Here is a 22664-nt window from a genome sequence, read left to right on the forward strand (position 1 = left end):
CAAAAACATAAGTATTTATGATGAAAACTTAATGGGTCATGGAGGCCCAATTTCTCTGCAACTCTACAATTACAAATGCAATTACATACAAAGGGTCTACATAGATCCAATAATATGCAATAAATCAAGAAATCCCAAATGCATTTAGACGGTGCAACCTTCAGGCTTCTCATATATGTCAGATCCATTATATCATGTGTATATCACTGTCTTTTAGAAGTTAAAAAAAATCAAAACTGCAAGATGGCAAAATGGATTATTTGTACCAAATTACTCTACTTTATGAGCAAATTGAACACAAAAGAGGCAAAGAATGCCATGATCAGTGACAATTATTTTCTGCTTCACAATGAAGGGTCCTACCTTTGCAGATGTCTCTTTGATTCAGAACCTCCTCTGGTCAAGGGAAGGAAGCGTATACTGATTGTACAACGCCTTTGTCGTTTTGGTGGGTGACTGAAGAGAAGAAAAAAAACGTACTAATGCTCTTGTTAAAAAAATCCGACTGCACACTAATCACTTTTCCTTTTGCATTGGCATACTTAATCAGAAAGAAAAGTTTGAGCATATGAATTCCTAATCTCATTAACTCATTAAGTCTTTTCAGACCATGTTCGATCACAGGAAGTGAGATTTACTTAATACAAAATGTCAATGTACTGAAGCTTGATAATGAAAAGTTAACAAAATCCAATAAAACTGTCTATTGGGCATGCAGAAAGGGGCAAAGGGTAAATTGTCAAACGTTTTTATGTTTCAAAAGTATGAACACAGACGAAAAGGATCAGCTAAGAGAACATTAAACATGAACAAATGCAAATACTTGTTGACATTTTTAATGTTATCCAAGTTCTTATGAGATGTGTAATATAACAATGATTTGTAAGAAAGCAAAATAACCATTGAGTTTTTAGTCTGAGAGAGTCAGGTTCTGCTTGGACTTCAACACTAGATATGTTGATTCCATGTATATAGTCCCATCTCTTCATCATCTTTCTAAAGTTTCAGAAAACTTCTTACTTTCTTATTTATGCTAGATGGCAAATACTACAGTGGAGTAACTACACATGCTCTGCTCTTTAACTCCAAACTCTCCTCCACTCCGGCAACGCTCACCTTGTGTGGTTTGTAGGCGTTGTTGATAGACGGTAGCAGAGACTGTGTGGTGGTGGTCCCCGGCAGCTTGTTGAAGGAAGTCGGGAAGCTGGAGGTGTGGAAGGTCGGATTGAAGGTGGCCGGGTGCATGGGGACGCGGGGCAGCAGCCCGGTGTGGTGGGGGTACTGGTGGGACTCGGTCACTCTCTTGTGTTTGTGCTGCGGGCAGGAGGCAAGGGTAATGAGTGCATTTTCTCTCTCTCTCTCTCTCTCTCTCTCTCTCTCTCTCTCTCTCTCTCTCTCTCTCTCTCTCTCTCTCTCTCTCTCTCTCTCTCTATATATATATATATATATATATATATATATAATATATATACCCTAGACTGTTCTTCTTGAGCAAAACTTATTAAACAAGACACCTAATTATCAGCTAAAGCAATAGTTTGCATATATTACATGTATGCTTCTTGGGAAGCCGAGAATGTTTCTGAGTGTTATAGGGTCTGCTGAGGCAGTAATATAGTGTAAAGCGAATAGGGCTTGCTGTCAAGCGGGGTATGCACTATACAGATGTTATTTATTATTATTATTATTATTATTATCATTATTTAAGCAACAAAGAGATGCATGTTGAAACGTTTATGACCACGAAATATGAAAGATAAGTACATGAGCCAATCGAGGCGGAGTCATGGAGAACACTCTCTATACCAGACATTACTATGAAAGAGCTTAGTACTTTACTAAAAAAGGAGGTCTCAATGGCCAGTAAAATATTTGTGATGAGACTTCTGTGGCTACAAGATCAGTAAGGGTTCAGCTTAACATTTTACAAACCTAACTTGCAGAAATCACAATTACTGAACAATTAAAAAAGAGTAAAACCTATCTAAAAATTCTTTTTTTGTTTTGATTACAAAACAAAATATTAGTACACTGCATCTGGGTATCTATTGCAAACGAACAACCATAATAATTAAGAAATTTAAGTTATTTCAGTTCTCAAATATCAGACTCTCGGTACTACAACGTGCAACAGAAACCGAACATAACTTGGATGCTGACTTGATAGGTAGTATATATTAAAACTTGAAACTATATTTTCATAAATCTTTAGAAAAACTATAACCTTTGATTCTTATTCTGCAGAAATAGAATTCAAAAGCAATGAATAGATAGAGACAGAAGACAGTTCAATCTAGGACACAACTGGATTTTAAACTTTTTGGATTAAAACACTACACCAAGATATTTAATAAATATTGGGCAAATAAAATCAAGTTCAGTACATCTTCTACCTTTAGTTTTAACCTTATCTGAGGCCTGACATTTTATTTGACAACTTTCTATGCTGCAGCAAGTACATTATATATTTTTAATTTTTTGCCATGGCAGTAGCCATAAAGGTGTGCACTATGCTGCTTGCCTCCATGTGTGTATTTACACTCCTAAAGCCTTTTCATTTGACAGCAACAGGAAGCACTCACAAGCATCGTCACTTCACTGAGCCATGGCACACAAACAAAAAGAAACCGAAGAGCAAACATAGCCCAGCAGCACACACAAACCAAAAAGTCTATTTCAGGAATAAAAGTTTACAGACGACAAAAACGTTTTTGAACACACTTTTATGAATAAAAAGTAACCAGTCATGGATCCTGGAAAGGAGGGAGGAGTAGCTATGGCATTCTACCACCTGCGATGATACCTATTCTCCCACCAAGTAAGTAAGTACCAATTTGTAAGCGACCAGTAAGTTTGTATTTGTGTGTCAGATAGTCGTCTTAGCAGCTTGTATAATGTAAAGATCAAACTTTCTGCGACCAATGCAGTAGATGAAATGGTTCAGTTCATCTTAAAGAGCTCATTAAGCCATGCAGCTTCATGTCGTAGGATAAAACCACGGAGAAAGGAAATGAGAAATACTAGTAACTTAAACCTCTCCGTTACATTCTATTGAGGACAAAGTTTTTGGCGATGCAAATGCACACAATGTGATTGATATTTGATACTATTATTATAATGTTGGTTTTGTAAGAATAATTTATGTTCTTATTGGATTGTAGCAGATAGAAGAAAATCAGCCAAATTACGACCACGTTTCCCAAGAGACAAAGAGATTAGGAAGAGAGTGAAGCTGAATGGAAGAGGAAGGAAAAAACCTCTCTCTTTCACTAAAGCACTCCCCAACCACCTGTTATTAGTTTATAGCACATGAGAATTACTTGGACGCCCTTTTTTTTACCCCAGTCTCCATTGGAAATAAGAGTGAGAATTAGCACACTGGTGTATACACAGTGATAACTAAAACATTTTGCCTTGTTACATCTGAAGTCAGTTTGGTTTGAGTAAAAAGAAACGCATTAACACAATAACTGTCGTATAGCGCAGGGAAGAGGTAAGAGAGACAGACAGACATAACAGAAAGAAAGAAAAGAAGAAAGCACCCAACAGTAGTGTCCTCCAAAAACCCACTCTGAGGTCAGATCATATCATTAAGATAAGATTTTAAAACATAACAATGAAGCTCCTTTCCTTTCAAGAGATTACGAAAAAGGTGTCTATATCAGCTAGAATGTCTTAAAATTCATGGAAAATCAGTATACATTTTCCCCATTGTTGAAAAGAGAAAATAAAATCACACAATTATATTCAGTTGCAGTTTTGTTTGGTTGCAGAATAAAACTGTCAAGAAACGGCAAATTAGTAAATCAAGCCTCTTGGACAACAAGAAATGATTTGAAATTTGTGACTTTTCATTTAACTGCAAAGGTTCAGTTGTACATAAAACCCTAAAAGACCTATTATGTCTATGTCTGAAAAGAGACACAGAGAAGGCAACAGATTGTAAAAAGCACAGTATTGCAACCAGTGTCAAGAGTAATACACCAGCAAAATGCCCTGCTGTGTAAAAGAGAGTCATTGCCATGTCTTGACTTTCTATTAAGACTGTGTCAATTCTCAATTAGTTTTACCGACCAATACTGGTTATCCTGACAGATTTGACGTAGGCGTAAGCAAATTGGCACAACATTTTGGAAAGGTATAACACACCCTCCTCCTTCCTCACAATAACCATAAAACATTAACTACGTAAAAAACTTTCCATAAGGAAAACAAATAAATTCTTTAAAAAACAAAACAAACACACACACACACATTTCTTGGACAAATTATCTGAACACATAATCATACTAAAATAAAGAAAAGAAAAGAAATGAAGAAGAACAGGGGGGCCACAGCAATCATATTGATAGCACCTTCACAAATTCAAAAGCAGTTATCTGACTATCAAAATTTAATTTCAAAGCCCAGAAATGAAAGGAAAAAAAACCAACCAGTGACAGTGTATACAATGTACTTTCGCAGACTTTTAGCAACACCAATAAAGAGTTATAAAAGAAAATATCACACCAGTGAAATGTGAACTTAAGGGTCAAAAAGAAATGTTTATGTCAAGACTAGAAGAGTCCTTTTGGGTGAGGTGAAGTATATTTTTATATGGATCTTCAAAGGAAACTAAAACAGACATCATGGCAATATAAATGCATACTAAAGCTCAAATCTAACTTTTTCCTCCGGTAAGTACATGTTCTAGATGAAGGCAGTTGAAGGCTACTTTTTTGGAAAAAATATTTTTTCCAAGGTGCTGCTAGCACTGAACAGGTGGATGAATTTATCAACTCCACCTTGAAGAACAGGGTAATAGACAGACAAAACTCCCTTCAACTTTGTGTGACAAATGATAGTTTAAAAAAACAAAAAACAAAAAAATCCAAAAAGCCTCCACAAAAATAGACAACATTACTGATGATGGTGGACTGTTGGCAGTGGCAGATTCGGAGGAGCCCTGTGAATTTTTGGACGGCATGATTTAAATTCATCCATTGAATGTTTGTCACAGCAGAGAAAACATTTCTTAGCTGAAAGTTTTAGATTAATGCCCGAGAGCAACTTATGGTTCAGAAAAAAAAAATGTTTCCAAAGCGTAAAAAATAATTAATATGTTTTTTACATCCCCAACTCCCAGAGGAACTGTTCAGTGTAATAATATTTATTAGAGGTAGCTGGGTGGCAGAGTAGTAGTTTTAGACAAGTGGGAATTATTAAGGCCAGATCTCGCCTGGGAGCGAATTAGGACCCTAGAAACACGGGGGAAAGGAAGCAGAAGGAGCAGACCACACCAGAGTGCCCATCATTCACCTTCATCTGAGCCAGCACTTCACACTCTGGCTTGGTTTTGAGTTATTTCAGCTTTCCATCTGGCACACATTATCAATCCATTCATGTGTGTCAATGAAAAACAAGTGCGTGCGAGCACACTAGTGTGTTCTAGTATCTAGTGGAAAGTGTGTGCGTGTCCTTTAAATAGGAACCAACACACTGCGTGCCACTCGCTTGTCACCCGAAGAATACCTTCCTCTTCTTTTTCTTCCCTTCAACACCTGCCCCTGCACCACCAGCTTTTGAACCCGTCTCATCCGTTTCAGATGCATAAAAGTCCACCTTTGGTAAAGCTTTTGGCTTACTCACCTAAAAGCATTAAAGCAAAGAAACCTAATATGTGGAGAACTAGGAACCATCAAGATATTCAAATTATAAGTTTGAATAATAAATCTTAAAAGTGCTGTAGAGTAAGGTTATAGAGTCTGCTATAATTCTTTTTTACAAGAGAGAACAAAATACAGCACAATAATTATATGAGGCTTTGGTTTACAGATTACAATCAAGCCCCTGAGTTATATTTCAGATATGTTAAAGAAGTTGAGTTAAAAAAAATAAAATAATCCTATTCTCACCCTTCCCTCTTTTCTGTGATGAACTTGCTCAACCCCCCGTAATCCCGCCCACCCCATCACAACTCCCTCCCCCGCCTAACCCAAAGTAAACAAAACGTGTACACAAAATGTTAAAAAAATTCCTTTGGTAACTAAAGCGACAAGATTACACATCTGCTTTTAATATGTTCTATATAAACTCTAAACCAAAGCCCCTCCCCACCCCATTCCCTTTTCTCCTCTTTAAAAATTCTAGAAAATAGAACAAAACAATAATATACCAATGCCTAAAAATCCTTTTAAACTGAATACAGAAAATTGATTGTGTCATCAGAGTAAATCTGATATCACTGGTCCCACAAAAGTTAGATAACTGAAGTTCTACTTTTACATAAGAAAATATCTCCTCATAGAAAACAGTTGAGACAACAGCGCTTCTTAGTTCTCAGTTTGAAATGACAGCTTTCAGTACAAAAATACTACAGATTCTATCTAGCAAGGAAAGCGCTTGCGAAAAAATAAGGAAAGGAATTAAAAAGAGCTTAGCTATAATACAATAATTACTATACAAAAAAGGACAATAAAAGCTTACTCTTCTTCTGTCTTTGAATGGATGGTTAGGATGAGACTGAGCTTTGGGTACAGTAGGGTACATGGTGATTTCTGTCATGCGAGTCTTCAAAGGGGAAGACGGGTCTTCATCGAGCTGTATGATTTTCTCAGAGATTTCGTCATCATTTCGTATAGAAGCTGGAGCCTCCTTCACTTCCTTGTTTTCTTGTTGCTGAGTTTTTCGTTGCCTTGCAAGTAACGCTGCCCTCTTGTCTGTATCTCTGAACACATAAACAAGACAGAAGAATCAGTGGGGTTTTCTTTTTCATTTCTGATTACAAATTCACTCCACATGACTTCATGGTGTCCTTTTTTACTCTCTTTTCGTAAGTGATTCGTAACACTTTGCTACTCCAGAATTACAAAGTTCTATCTGCTCGGTGCTTAGTTTTGAGAAATACGATGTAAAAAATTTTGAGTTTCATAACATATCTTGATAATAATCTTATGATTTTGATAGAGTAGATTGAACATTTGGTTTCAGACCTCACGGTCTTAGTTACTCAAAACAGTAAAAAATGTCAGATAAAGCTTTGTAGTTCTAAGTAGCAAATTTGAATAAATCACATCCTAATTCTTTATTATTTGTCTCTCTCCCTCATCTGTCTGTCCATCAAGTTGTCTCCGAACACTAAATGACAGATATTGTGCCATTGTGCTTCTCTTTGCTAATGAACAAAAATGAAACTACTTACTAGAGGACCTAACCTGTACACCAAATAGTCATTTTAAACTACTTCAGAACAGATGGCAAGCATAAACAAACCAATGATTATGCACAATACTCAAGTTCTGCCCCCCTCCCCCTCTCCTAAAATACAACAAAAAATCTCAGCTATTTGCATCATCCTGAACTGATGTCAATGAGAATGAGAGAGCACTCGTATGACCTTATGCAGTTGTGAGCGCCATAAAACTCTTACTAAACAAAATAAGAATCACAAAGGCCCTAAAGTATTGAATGAACTCACAGCCTTTGATGCAGCATGTCTTTGTACCACAGGATTCAAAACCTCGCAAAGAAGGCATTTAGAGCAATTGAACAATACAACGTTACTGGTAACTGTAAATGGTAGCTGAACAAACTTTATAGCTTGCAATGCGGCATTCCCGCCTGAAGGATTGAATTAGTTTAAGCATGTTGGCCAGATGATTCCCAGAGAGGTGGCTTGAGCTTTCTATCAGAAAGGATACAAGTCTATAAATGCCGCTTCAGAACTTTAACTTTGATTGGAACTTTCAGACAGGGAAGCAGAGTTGATCAGTGTCTCACCTCATTTCCTTGAAGTAACGGTGTTTGAGGGCCTCTCTTGCTGTGATGCGGTCATCTGGGTCGTACGTACACATGAGGTAAATCAGCTCAATGGCGTCTGATGAGACGTGGGTCAAAAGATGATCAATTCCGGAGCCTTTCTTAGGTGGGAAGTTAAAGTTCATGCCCCTTGACCTTTGGTAGATATTGTAAAAGGGAAAACATTTTGCGTGAGCAACAATTGGGACAGAAATATAGACATCGAAATATCTTGTCAGTTTGTCATTGTTTTTGCACGGGTAATTCGTAGCTTGCGCTGTACATTTCCCAAGAAGCTGAAAATGTCTCTGAGTCATGTTCTAGGGGTCTTCTGGGGGTAATAATAGTGACTCACACAGTCTACTGTACTGAAACACATGAAATATTTTTACTCTTTGTTGTGTTTTAGCAAGAGTTTAAAACATAACAAGACAGAAACAATGTGATTCCGATGACAGCCCCCCCCCCCCCCCAACCTGTGGCATTTAAGGGGCCTGTTTTAGTTTTTAAAATTCTTTTTGCTAGACTAAACTTTCAGTTGACACACTGGCATGACAGTGTTGTGACATACAAGTGACACCCCCAGTCGATGGGGAGGGGGAGTTGTGAGTTCCTCTTAGAGACAGACAGAAGACTATTTCTAACCCCAGGCCTGCTCGGAATACTTTTCCGGTTAATCCTGGCTACACAAAACTTTTACATTGTGAAATAGTTTCAAGTGTGGGCGACATACCTTTTCAGCTTGTTGAGAACACTAGCATCAGGAGTGCCCATCACATCATGGATCTTGGCAATCTGATCCACCTCGTTGGATCCGGGGAACAGTGGATGCAGACTGAAACAAGTGTGAAATTTTTAATCAGTGATGAACATGACTAATCCCCCTTCTCCCCCCCCCCATCAACAATAATCAAATACATGACATTATATCAAAGAAAAAAAAAAAGTCAACCCAAACCTAACCCAAGGTAATAAACAAAACATAATCAGTACGCTTCTCTAAATGTCGAACTTTCTCATGCTTATGGTTTTCTTAAAAAAAAAAAGCACCCTGCAAAAACTCTACTGAGTAATTAAATATTCAAATTATCCTCCATTCCTTCCACCTTCACATGCCCCAAATTTTAGAACAAAACCACCACTGTATGGTACTTAATGAAACAAAAAAAACCCTCTCAGATTCCCATTCTTCGTTTCTTTAAAAAAGATTGAAATGCTTATTTCTGATCAAATTCATTCCAGTCATTTGTGATATAAAATAGCAGGTAAATTTCTACGCTATTTTGTGCACTTGGTAAATTTTTCTATCAAGTTTTCTAGAAAAACTTTAAAAAAGAATCTGCACTTAATTTTATGTCAGGAAAAGTATTACAGCTCATGAATAAAATACTTTTCTTACCAATATCATTTCATTGCCACAGAAAGACACACAATCATAAATCTGCACAAAGGGCCTAATTTGATATCAAGAAAACATACAATGAGGATTAACATGGAATGAAAGGAAATAATACAATTTCTGTAATGCTGTCATTTTCTTCAAATTCATCTTTCAGCTCACCTCAGGATCTCATAAAAGACACACCCAACACTCCAGATATCCATTTTGTAGTTGTAGTAGCCATCGGTCAAGAGGCATTCTGGTGCTCGGTACCTGAAGATGACGAACATCACTTCTTAATCAAAGGTCTCCATTTATTGAGAAAATATCTTTCAACAAACAATAACAATAAAGGCTCCACCTGAGAATTGTTGTGCGGTAACTCATATTACCACAAATTTATATTACAGACCAAAAGAAATCAAAGTTACCCAAAGCAGAAAATATGAGTAACTTTTTAAATTCATATACAGGTTATGAATGTAAAGTAAGTAAATCAATTCTGCATCAGACTCTGAACTTGACTTACAATGTCTCTCTTAACAGAAAGTCGGAGAAGGGAGGGGATAGAGACATGTTGGGCTGGATAACAAAAAGCTGGAGCAAATATAATCAGTTCTCAACTCGTGTAAATTTCACAAAAATGTGATGCGTGGCTCATATAAACAATCTATAGGAAAGTCACATCTGGCACAGGGGGAAAAGTGCATTAGGATGGAAATTTGTTTGCGCTAAAAAGCCTTTGAGAACTTCAGGGGCATAGTTGTTCTTCTTGATTTCTTCACCTTTCTCCTCATCGAATCGTAAGTGATAAAACAACCTTGCTCTGAGGAACTGAAAAAGAATACCAGGCACTCTTTGAAAGAATAGGGTAGGTTCTGTCAGAGGACAGGAAGTCCCTCTTCCAGTTTTAGTAGTTGTTGCAAAATTGAGAAAGTATTACTATGCTCATCACTTTGTTGAAATCTATGACATAATACCAGCTGCAAAACCCCCCCAGATATTTAGTACATTTATATCTTATATATACAAATACATCAAGAATAGTTTTTCTAATTTTTAAAGACAGAACACAGTTCATTTCACGAATCTTTCAGATCTTTCCACATGAAATTAAGAAAACTAGAAAGAAAAAAAAAAAAAAAGAATATTCAGATCTTCCCGCATGAAACTAAAAAAACTAGAAAAAAAAATTAAATAGAACATTTTTGTCTTATAATAAAATTAGAAAACAATGTAGATTACCATCTCGTAGAGATGTACTCTGTGTAGGGTTGCTTGGAGTACACACTTCGACATGATCCAAAGTCAGCAAGTTTGAGCAATTCATCCTGGAGACAAGAAAAAAAATATAATATCTCTTAGGTTAGGTTTGTATGGGCTTTTTCTTCTATGTAATATCATGTACTTGACAATGTTGATTGGAGGAAGGGGAATTAGTCATGTTCATCATTGGTTTAACAGAATATCTTTGATCTACAAAGAATATTTAAGATGCATCTTTTAAACAGACTTTTCTGATTTTGCTAGAACTCAATAACAAGATGACTTTTAACTATATTCCCAAAATGTTGGTTTTGAAAAATGTCGTCATTGTCAAGGAGTGAGAGGTTGGTGATTGCTCTGGTGTGGTTTGATCCTTCTTTCCTATCAAACATCCATTGTCCTCATCTCTCCTCCCTTTCTGTGTTTGTTATTAACACCTCAAATCTTCGGAACTAGTATGACCTAACTGAGTAGCAAGTCCAGTAAAACTCTTCTTACAACGAAACACAAAGCTGCTGAGAGGCAACAAAAAGTAATGAATAACAACAACACAAACCCTTTGAACATTCACAAGTACTGAATAAATAAAAAAGCTCATTATTTTGGGGACTCTTCTAGATATATATCTCGACATCCAAAACAAATTGCTGAGTAGTTACTATAACAAAACCATAAGACAAATCAGTTAGTCTTAGCAACAGACGAGTATTATGGCAACGTTTGTACATTATGGCTTTTACACCCCATTCAACATTTTAAGTATTCTGAGAGGCAGGACCTATCAGAGCTTTATAGGCCAACTTCAACAGGACCCAGCTAATTAAGTTAAATCCCTTGAAAACTTCCCAAAACAAACCAAATTCAACATGGTGGGTCTATGCTGCAGCCACTATGACAAAACCACGGACAACTAATTAAAAATTATTTTTAAAAAATATAAAACCATCTCCTTCCTTCAACCACCCCCATACAAATTTTCCTCATTCCTGAAGACTTTCAATATCTTAACAGCAACACTTACCTTTACCAAGATATTTTCCGGCTTGACGTCTCTATGAAATATTCCATTTCTGAAATTATCAGGACCGTTATTATTAACAAAGGGTCAACATAAGACAAGATCCCAAAACATCATTCGATGTACTTCTCATGAGATAATACAGTTATAGTAAGACCAATATATTTTGTAACTAATCTTGAGGAACAGTGAAAGGATATGGATTTATGGATGTGGAGCTATAAACTAACAGAACTATAAAAAGACTTAACTGTTCTGCATTTTTGGCAATAACAGCAAATAATCTATTATTTTACTGACCGTCTTAAAGCAAAATTAAGCTTGATTTATCTTCACAGTCAGTTAAAGATGTAAATGTATCTGAGTGTCTATATTAGCCAAAAATCAAATTAAACATTTCTCTGACAGAACTACTTTAAAAAAAACCATAAGACAGATTAAAACACCGAAACAGTGAACTAATTAAGAAATATTTGATTATGGAGGGGGAAAAAGTCATACAACAAACTAAATAGGTAACCACTTTGTTTTGTAGGCAATGGCAATTCATATAATAGTCTACTATTGACACAATTTCCAATTAAAAGAGTACCTCCCTAATAAAAATGGCCCCCCCCCTTTTTTTCCAATTCCAGTCACCAGTGCAAAGTTCCAAATTTGGGAAATTATCAAAAGAAAAGTTACAAATCTGAGATATTGAATGAGTTAAGTATGCTGCTGAAATAATATAGAATACTTTATAGCAAGTCACCTGCCAATTCTTATCAGTAAAATCAGCCTATAAAATCTCGAAAAAGGCAGCTTTTTTTTAGAAAATGAAAGTAAAATACACTTAACAAATCAAAAAATTGTCCTATTAACAAAAATTAAAGATTGACACATCACAGCAGACACTGATTAAGCAATCTTTACTTATTCTTTCACCATACACACGCTGCACAAATTGCAGTGACAGATAAGAAATAATCTGTTGAGCCAAATAAAAGTGAGGCGAAGCAGCTGCATGCATGCAAAGAAAATTGTGGAAAACGATTGAAATTACCGAAATTTAAGAGCAGATGAAGAGGGGAAAGCATAATAAATTCACACCATGTTGAAAACAATTGGTTACTGAGCGTGCTGTGGGTTAGTGAGTTAAGGTGGGAACACAAAGTAGGACAGTACTGCATAATAAGTAAAATAAACGCCAGGGTCATAATTAAGCAGGGGACTAGGTTTTGTTTTAAGAGAGAGTAAAACTCAACCAAGGAGGTTATATATATATTATATATATATAGTAAAGGTCCTTGCTCTCAACTGGACTTACCAAAGAGGGAAAAACAAGAATTAGACAACTCTGGTTTACTCAGGCTCTAGAGTCTTAAAATTACTACATAGTTCTTGTTTGTTTGTTTTTGTAAAGTGTTTTACGGCGCTCGCAACTGCATAGGTCATATGAGCGCGCGGGACACACCTAATGTTTTCAGTTGGTAGGAAATTTTGAATTTGGCGGACGAAGCCTACTCTTATCGATTTTAGACCACCAAGGGATCTTTAGCGTGCGCAACTTGCACACGGGCCCTCCGAGATTTTTCGCCCTTGTCCGAGAAGGCTAGGTGTAGATCTTTCCTACCAGAAGATCAGGGGTGTGGCAGAAAGACAGCAGTAAGGACGAGCCAAGGAGTAGCAGTAGAAAGGCTGCAGAAAGAGTCAGGAGCCCAGAGGAGGGGGCAAAGGAGGTGAGGGGTGGGGGCAGAAAGTGGAATTGAAAGCAGACAACAGAACATTGCTAGAGAGCAGGAAAGGAGGTGAAAGGAGACAATTTTAGAGAAGAAAATTTTTCGGTCGCTACCCGGATTCGAACCCGGGACCTTTGAATGAGAGGCCAACACCTTAACCTATAGGCCACGAGAGTCTCTTTACATAGTTCTGTTGGTCTATAGATTCTTCCCTTTTCTAATAAGTAGAAGTTATCGTGACAACGTTTCTCTTTACTCGAACAAAACGCCGACGAGTATATAATCAATTTAGATCATTTGGAAACAGGAGCACTTCGGCCTGTGGGTAGAATGAAGACGAGAGAGAAAACATAGAGACAATGCATCAAAGAATGTACAGGTATACCACCACATGCACAGGCGTAAGTGTTAGGTGTGCACAGGAAAGGTGTTATAATTATCCACCCCAAATAAGTCTGAACTTCGATCACACCAGATCGGTAGGCATCCGATCTGTACTAGGACATACGGGCGGGCGGATTGAATTAAAAAAAAAAGCTACAACAGAAAATTAAGTTAACACAACCCCCCCTCCCCCACCCCTCCCCTTTTCTCTTTCTCTCTGTCTGTCTCTCTCTCTGTCTCTCTGTCTGTCTATCTGTCTGTCTGTCTGTCTGTCTGTCTGTCTGTCTGTCTGTCTGTCTGTCTGTCTATCTATCTGTCTGTCTGTCTGTCTGTCTCTCTCTCTGTCTCTCTCTCTCTCTCTCCCTCTCCCTCTCCTTAGACCAATATGCAAACATAGACACATGTGAGTGCATTGCATCTATCTATCTATCTATTAATCTATCTATCTGTCTGTCTGTCTGCCTGCCTGCCTGCCTGCCTATATATATATATATATATATATATATATATATATATATATATATATATATATATATATATATATATATATCTCTCTCTCTCTCTCTCTCTCTCTCTCTCTCTCTCTCTATATATATATATATATATATATATATATATATATATATATATATATATATATATATATATATATATACAAATTAATATAAAAAATATTTATAAACGTTTTCCTCCTGTGAACGAGTGTGTTAAAACATTCAAACATTCAATGGAACGAGGAAGTTTATGTTAAGTAAGTATTCATTCCCTGATCTGGTGCATTATCTCAGTGATCTACAAGGGGGGGGGGGGGGGGGGGGGGGGGAGAACTAACATGATAATTTATTCATTACAAGTACAGGAGCAATCTTATATCATCAAACAGCATACGGCCAGCGCTCTTTCTCCGCTGGTGTCACCCCGCCAGCAATAACATGAACATTCTATCACTATCATGAATTAATCAGACCAGTGCAGTATTGTAAAGAAAATCATTTATTTAAATGCCCACATAGAGATTGGGCAATTATATCGCGCGTAAGAGATCCGGGTTTTGTTTTGTCTTGTATTGTTTTTTTGTGTGTATTTTTCGGGGTACATCTTGCTGTTGTTGACTTGCAGCTTTACATTAGACCGAGATATCGAAGGTCACGTTTCGCCAGGAACATTTCAGTTTCGTTTAAGAAGTTTTACAGCACTTGCAACACAAACAGATCCTTATTATAAGTGCCGAAGATTTTTAGAGTTGTTACTACAAGAGAGTAACATAAGAAGAAAAGAAGTGGGGGGAGGGAGGAGAGAGACAAGGGCGTTTGATAGGAAAGAAGGAGCAAACCACACCAGAGCACCTGCTAACCACAGGAATAGAAAAGAACGTTAGCATAACGGATCGAAAATGCACGACACAGGTATACACCAACTACACTACCGTACGTCAGTATCTGATTAACGCTCGCAACTGCATAAGGTCATATGAGCGCCAGAAGATTAGAGGTGTTACAAGAGAGTAACAAACATAAAAAAAGAAGAAAGGGAGATAAGGACGATAGATGTTTCATAGGAAAGAAGAAGCAAACCACACCAGAGCACTCGACAACCACCCACTCTGATTGAGATCTGGCACTTGAATTAAAAGCGTATGCCTATGCACGTACATTAAATTGAATTTGTGTTCTGACATCTTAATGATTTATCAAAATAAATACTCTTTGGCCTTGTCTCAAGAGGCCCACGTTTGGAAATACCCCGACTTGACCGAATAAAAGCCTCTCAGAAAAGAAACCCCCCCACAAAATATACGAAGCTCAATACACTCATATGACCTTAAGCAGTAGCGAGCGCCGTTAAACTCTTACTACTTATCAAAACCCAATATACTGTAAACTGCTATTCAAAGAAATCCTGTCAACTAATTATGACTCCCATGAATGAATTATTGCAAATTGGATTGAATGGCGTGAACAAAGGAATACACATACACATACACACACACACAAAAACGAACACACACACACACACACACACACACACACACACACACACACATACACACACACACACACACACAAACGCCTGCCAAAGAAAAGAAAAGAAAAGAAAAGATGAATGACGCTGATTGCAATTATAATAGAGCCACGTCAGGGGGCGCCACTAAAAGACTACTGTTGACCTCCTTTGGGGCACGAAACTGAAACCATTAACAATTGAGCAAGAAAATCCCGCGCGGGCCCGATTGTGTCTGGTGCAGGGAAATCACACTGATCTTCTCGCAAGAGAAACTCATTCAACTTTCATAGCATTGCAGTTCCAAGTGCTGCTCCACTCGCAGTAGCTTGGTGCACGTAGCCGTACTACGCTCTGGGAATCTGTAATCACTTTCAGTGTCTACTATAACGGCTTTCACTGACCCCAGAACAACCGAACAACCAACAGATGGATGGGGAATTGATATGTAAGTTCTACTATATAAAAATATGACAAGCAAGGGAGAGAGAGAGAGAGAGAGAGAGAGAGAGAGAGAGAGAGAGAGAGAGAGAGGGAGGGAGAGAGAGAGAGAGAGAGAGAGAGGGGGGGGAGAGCTGACAAACCACTTATACTTATAGCAAGATATAACACACGCAACAAACATTCACACAGACGCGCGTACACACGCGTGTACACAGACACAGACACAGACACATACACAGACACACACCTACACACACACACACACACCCACACACACACACACACACACAATCCGAGTAGCTTATCCAATACACAGGAGCAGGAAGAGGAACGTCTCTCGCGGCGTGACGTTATACATTGACGTCCTAAGCTCAGAGCAACGTGTGTGGTTGTGTCTAATTCTGTGACTGGTCTGAAACTCATGTCCTTCCTCCTTACCAACAAATCGCCACCTTAAAATTAAAAAGTTATATCTGCTCAATACCTAGTTTTGAGAAATGTGCCGTAAAAAAATGAATTTCAAATGTCAAGCTTTTGAATTTCAAATGTCAAACTTTTTCGAATGCAATTCTTCGAATATCTTTATAACGACTCCGATTTTAAAAGAGCAGATACAACATTCGGTTTCTGACACCATGGTCTTAGTAGGCTAACTCAAAACGGCCAAAAAATGTCAAAAAGAACTTTGCAATTCTAAGGTAGCGAAATTGTGAAATATGTTCACCAGCAGACAATGACCCTCACCAACCCGTATTCAATATCCGCCGTACCTACGTCCGCGTTCCAACGTAAAGATCTACTTTGGCGCCCCGCCCTCCAAAACACCCCCCCCCCCCCCACACACACACCCGTACCCAAGGTCTACGAGCGCTTTCGTAAGGCACGCAACGAGATACCAGTGCCGACACTGTCAATAATAGATCCGACACCTTAGCCTTCTGTCACGCCACGTACATGAATGGACGCCAAACGATACGATGCGCATTCGATAATGATATTTTGATACGATCAGCCCTCAGCAGCAGCAGCAGCAGAAGCAGCAAGACTGAAGCAGACGACACGAAGGCGCAAAAGATTGTCTTACAACAAACGAAGAAATGAAAAGAAGAAAACCGTTCGTTTTGTAATATCGTATTGCATAAAATCCGAGTGTCACTTTTTTCCGTTTCATATAAAAGCCCTAACTAATGGAACGTTCTGCTTGCTTTTGCATGGTGTGAAACGTTAATTGAATTTTTGGGGATTTTGTTTTGTTTTGGTAAAAGTTTTACAGCACTTGCAACACAGTTAGGGCATATGAGAGCCAAAGATGAGTGGTGTTAAAATAGAGTAACAAACAAACACAAAAATAGAAGGCGAGATCAGGACGACAGATGTTAGAAAGGAAAGGTGTCAACCACACCACAGTACCTCCTACCGCCAACAGCTGAAGTCTAGAATACTGACGTTCAACATTCATTCGGTACCCCAGAAGGAGTAAAGTGTGATAAAAAAACATTGTCAATGTTTTAAGTACATATAGACTCGATGTCGATAATTTAGGAGGCGTGCTGCTTCGATCTTGCCGGTCAGGGCCAACCTGGGAAGGCAGATGCACATAACAATGGTGCTCTGGTGCAGTGTGCTTTTTGTAATACAGCTCTAAAAGTTCTACGTTCCCATTGTGACAACTTCGAATATTTAGGAGATGGGCCTCGACTTTTGAAACAACTTCGAATATTTAGGAGACGGGCCTCGACCTTTGAGACAGCTTCGAATATTTAGGAAATGGGCCTCGACCTTTGAAACAACTTCGAATATTTAGGAGACGGGCCTCGACCTTTGAGACATCTTCGAATATTTAGGAGATGGATCTCGACCCTGCTGGTCGAGGCTCAAGGCCACCTCAGACTGAGAGAGCTACTATACGTCCCAGCAGACTGACATACAAAGACACTCGATAAAATCCTCCCCATTCCAGAATTGAACTCACGTCTTTTACGTGCGAAAGCGAAGCGTCTAACAGCTACTGTCATGAAGAAGATGTCCATTCCAAACATACTCTCTCAACTGGCTTCAGTTTAAATTTTTATATGGGTTAGTTTGTACGCATGATTTTCTGTCCTGATCCAACCATGTAGGCTCGTCTCGTCGAAAAGGTCAACCCCACTTTGGGTCACCGTACTGCATGTACAGAAAGAGGAAGGCCTAAAGCACAATGCAAAAGACCACTGTAGGACGCATGCACGTGTGTATGTGTGTGTGTGTGTGTGTGTGTGTGTGTGTGTGTGTGTGTGTGTGTATGTGTGTGCATGTGTATTTGCATTTATGTGTGCGCGTGTGGTTATGTTTATGTGTGTATTTATGTCTGTGTATGTGTGTACATGTGCACGTGTGTGTATGCGTATGTGCGTGGTGTGTGTGTGTGTGTGTGTGTGTGTGTGTGTGTGTGTGTGTGTCTGTGAGTGTGTGCGTGTGCCCGTGTCTGTACGTAGGCGAGTGTGCAGGGAGGGGAGGGGAGCAGGGTGGGGGCAAAAGGGGTGGGGGGGGGGGATTTCCGAGTCCTGGCTGCGGGTAGAAAACACCAGGCAGAGACATACATCTGCGCCACACAAACAAACAAAAAAGTTTTTTCCGTCACGACCCCCAAGGGCCTGGACGGTCATTGTCTCCCGTCCGAAGCCACCACCACCAGCTATTTCGAGAGGCGTCGTGGTAAAATGAGGCGCTCCGTCAAAATAATTAAATCGAAGAAAATGGTGGGTTTTTTCTGTTTGACGATTTTTTCCATTTTTTTTTTCGTTTTTTTTGTTTTTGCTCAGCACCTTTTTTTGTCCCTTAAAAATACTTTGCTGTGAAACTTTTACTGAGAAACGTTGATTAAAGGCACACAAAATGTAAATTTACATTTTACAGGGATTCTCGTGTTTGGAAGTCCCCAAACTTTGGCAGCCATTTTCTCAGTAATTTTACCTCTGAAACCAGCTTAAGCCCACATCCCGCAATCCGAAGTAATATATCGACTTCTATTGAAGATAGATGGGCAATATTTAATTAAAAACAAAATAAATGAACAAGCATTGACGATACCAATAACTCCATATGCTAGGGCTGGGCGGCTAGGTTCCCGATTATTGAAAGCTAGGAGGAATCGTAGGAATCGACTCCGAACCCAATTACTTACTTTCTAATAAAGTGATTTCTTCCGGTGGTTATCTGGTTGGCTCCGAACATCTTCAGGGTGTAAGATAACCTTGATTTCGGAACACTTCAAGGCATCAACTTTCATTTTTCCAAAACAATTTCTTTTTTTAAAGAAGATAATTTTTATGATTGAATGGACTGATAACCGTTGGTTTACGTAAAAAGGAGTCGGAACTTTTCTTCCGTAGCATTAATCGTGGGGATCGGTTCCGGAATCGAGTCTTCGCCCAGCTCTACCATATGCCCAAAATTTGACGAGCACATGATTCCACCGCGTGATGACACATTTATTCAAGAAAAAGGGGGGGGGGAGGGGTAAAAACAAACTAGCCTACAGACGTGACGTCAGTTACACCTCTGGGGTAGCCTCGCGACGCTCGGCGGTCACCAGACATTAGCGGAACACGACCGGTCGGTTGTTCACAACTCAGGTATTATCATAACCACGCAGCGAGTATACAGTGGTCACAAGGAAAGATAATGTGCGCCCATTTACAGGGGAGAGTAAACTGATCAACCAATAGCAAGGGTAATGCCTTTCGTCTACTTGAACAAGGTAGCGGCATTCCCTTCTATCGGTAAAAAAGTATTTTAAAAAAAGGTGGTGCTTTCTCTTACTGAAAAATAGGGGGGGAGGGGGGGGGGGGGGGAGAAAAGGAAAAGAAAAGAAAAAAAGGCAAAGCCCAGCTCAACCGAACGTTCGACAGACATACATTGAGCCACCCTTCTCGTAGGCCTACCCTTTGTCCTCGTCGTCAGTTTCTAGATTGCTAAACCCACATACAAGCAAGTGTCACCCAAGGTGGAGTCTCTCAAGGACTGTCTTGTCGGCTGGCTAACAATAAGCTCTGGAACCAGTGGAGGTTTTTTTTTTTTTTTACATTCGTCGATTTCCTGAAGGTGCTTATATGTTAGGGCTACGTCATTCATCTATTCTTGGAGGTGGTTGTTGTTTTTTTTTGGGGGGGGGGGGTTGTTTTTAGTTTCTCAATACTGCTTAATAATTTTTTTCTCTTTCCTTTTTGCTTTTTATTAAAGCAGAGAAGAGGAAGGGGATGGGAAAGTTGGGGACAGATTTCTGACTTTAGACTCCAATAACCATTTAATAAGATTTGAGAGTTGTTAGATGTGTTCCTCTGTTTTTCCCTCGTCCGATTGCTGAGAGGATCTTGGGTTCAAAACTTCTGCCAAAAGCAGCTACACCAGAACAAAAACAACGTTTAAAAAACTCCTTGTATTTAATAAGGGGAAATTTTCCAAGACGTCTATAAACAACAGTGGAACATGTACAGGATTTTGCAGTGCGATACGCGCGCAGAGAAAAGAAACTCAAGCACCGTTTTCATAACATAGACTCGGTCCTTTCTGGTAGGAAAAAAAAACTGCCAAGATTGAGCCAATTTCTAAGACAGGGGAAAAACCAAAAACCAAACCAAAATCATTATTTCCAGGCGCTGATCCCTAGAGCTGCCCAAACGATTAAAGTATAAGACCGCGGCGAAGACGCGAGTTCATTGAGGCGTGTAGCGAGCCAGGGGGTAGAGCTGTGGAAGAGTAGAGGTAAGAAAAAAAAAAACCCAGTCTTTTCTGGTCGAGAATCGAGGACGGAAAAAAAATGCACTCACTGAAACCCGCGTTCTTGAAGAGAGTGCTAGTTTTCACTTGGCCACCCGCGGTCCTTAGCCTTAAGGAGTTCAGGCTGAACGAACTATCTACGCACTTATGTACCATCATTATTTATTTCTAGAGGCAACAGTGGCTGTGGTTACTTACAGCTGACTAATTTTACTTTCACCCTTCAGAAACCGTTATGTGATACATGTACAAAAATGACTTTAGACACTCACCCTGTAGACATTTTCAATATATGATTTGACCGCAAAATGTAGGGGGTTCCAATACCCCAGAAGCCAGAAAGGGTAAAGTGTGATCGATAATGATTGTCAATGTTTTACGTCCGTATAGACTTAGAGTAAATAATTTAGGAGGCGGGCTGCTTCGACCTTGCCTATCAGGACCAAATGGGGTTGAGTGAGCTATGGCAACAGAAGAGACAAAAGCACTTAATAGAACCCCCCCCCCTCCTTTTTTCCCCTGAGTGAAAGAATAGGGCCTACTTTAATTTTTACCCTCTTTTACGTTCTCCCCGGTTCGTGTTAGCTCCAGTCCATTTCTTCTACATGATGCAGCGATATAAAATAGATCTAAGTATTCCGTTGATTGTTTGTTTGAGGATAGAGAAGCTCATCGAAACGATAACGATGATTTCATGCGGCAAGCAAAAAGTGTAAGACAGACAGAAACAACAGACGGATAGAAAAGAAGTAGGACCTACCAGTGGCGCTCCCTAACCACCCTCTTTTTCCAGTGTGGATATGCGTCGGACTACAGCGGCCATGAAAGTATTTTTTTCCAGGAACCCAGTGATACCCGACTAAAAAAAAACCCACCAAAAAAAACAACAACAACAAACCCCCCCCCCAAAAAAAAATAAAAAAAAAATAAAAAATAAAAATAAAAAATAGTCACAACTTTACAGGTCTCAAATTTTATGGCTACTAACTTCTTCTGATGGCCACGGTCACTTCATATCAACAGTGTAACTACTATTCTGGGTGCATTCATCTTTCTTTTTACTAGCTTAAAAACACAGACCACATAACATATCATGCATAGGCAAGCATGTCCGAGTCATAAGCCGGGTTAAACCATTCCAGATATCTCACGAGACAAAGCTGTAGAAGAAAACTGGGTGAAAACGGCTAAAATACCCAAGCTCTCATAAGTGAGGCTAAATCTGAAGCTACAGCATAGCAAGCCACACAAGGGCTTTTCACGAAAAGAAATATGAGACCTATTGCTTCTGTCTGGGGGGGGGGGGGGACTATTGATTTTGATTTTCAAGACAGACAGACAGTTCTTGTTTTCATTAATCATCGACTAATCGAGGGCCAAATTCAACCAGAGAAGACGGGAAAGGTTGGGTCAAAGTCAAGGAGACATGGTGGAGATCTATACTTTGACCCCGACCTGCTAATTTTCGCCTGTGCACGCTCCACTCATCAAACGCCAGGAGAAATCGCCGTGAGCCGCTCGCAATTCCCATGACGTGTTCGGGACGAAATTTGAAGAGCAGCTCTTCTGTAGCTGCTGTTGAATAATTCATTCACGGACGCCGTGGGGCGGGATATTTGAGAGCCCTTCTGCTCTTCTTCAAGGCCAAGGGCATGGCATGAAGCACGCGCCAGGGAGCAGAAAGATTGGGCTTACTGGTAGAACGTTGTTCTTACTTCAGCTTAGTGCTATACTAGACCTATATAAGGTATTTACTCACAGGTCAAGGGTAAATAAGGAAAAACGCGAAGAAATACTTTTTTTCTTTGAATAAAGAGCTAGAAGCATATCGACACAATAATGATCATCCAACACTAATAGGAAAAAGTGAGACAGCCAGAGAGAGAGAGAGAGAGAGAGAGAGAGAGAGAGAGAGAGA

General features: G+C 39.2%; 1 protein-coding gene across 1 annotated transcript in view; it reads right to left on the reverse strand.

Moving 5' to 3' along the window:
* Positions 1-22664, reverse strand: part of LOC101849438 (MAPK/MAK/MRK overlapping kinase) — a gene marked incomplete in the record, with an annotated part of 60487 nt that overhangs the window by 2857 nt on the left and 34966 nt on the right. The window contains 9 exon segments of the mRNA XM_005093043.3: positions 364-456; positions 1117-1314; positions 4904-4945; positions 6466-6706; positions 7759-7932; positions 8510-8611; positions 9338-9430; positions 10403-10488; positions 11445-11493. Of these exon segments, the coding sequence (XP_005093100.2) occupies positions 385-456; positions 1117-1314; positions 4904-4945; positions 6466-6706; positions 7759-7932; positions 8510-8611; positions 9338-9430; positions 10403-10488; positions 11445-11493 (1057 nt within the window).

The sequence above is a fragment of the Aplysia californica genome, unplaced genomic scaffold (assembly GCF_000002075.1).
Source record: "Aplysia californica isolate F4 #8 unplaced genomic scaffold, AplCal3.0 scaffold00057, whole genome shotgun sequence".
Lineage (NCBI taxonomy): Eukaryota > Metazoa > Mollusca > Gastropoda > Aplysiida > Aplysiidae > Aplysia > Aplysia californica.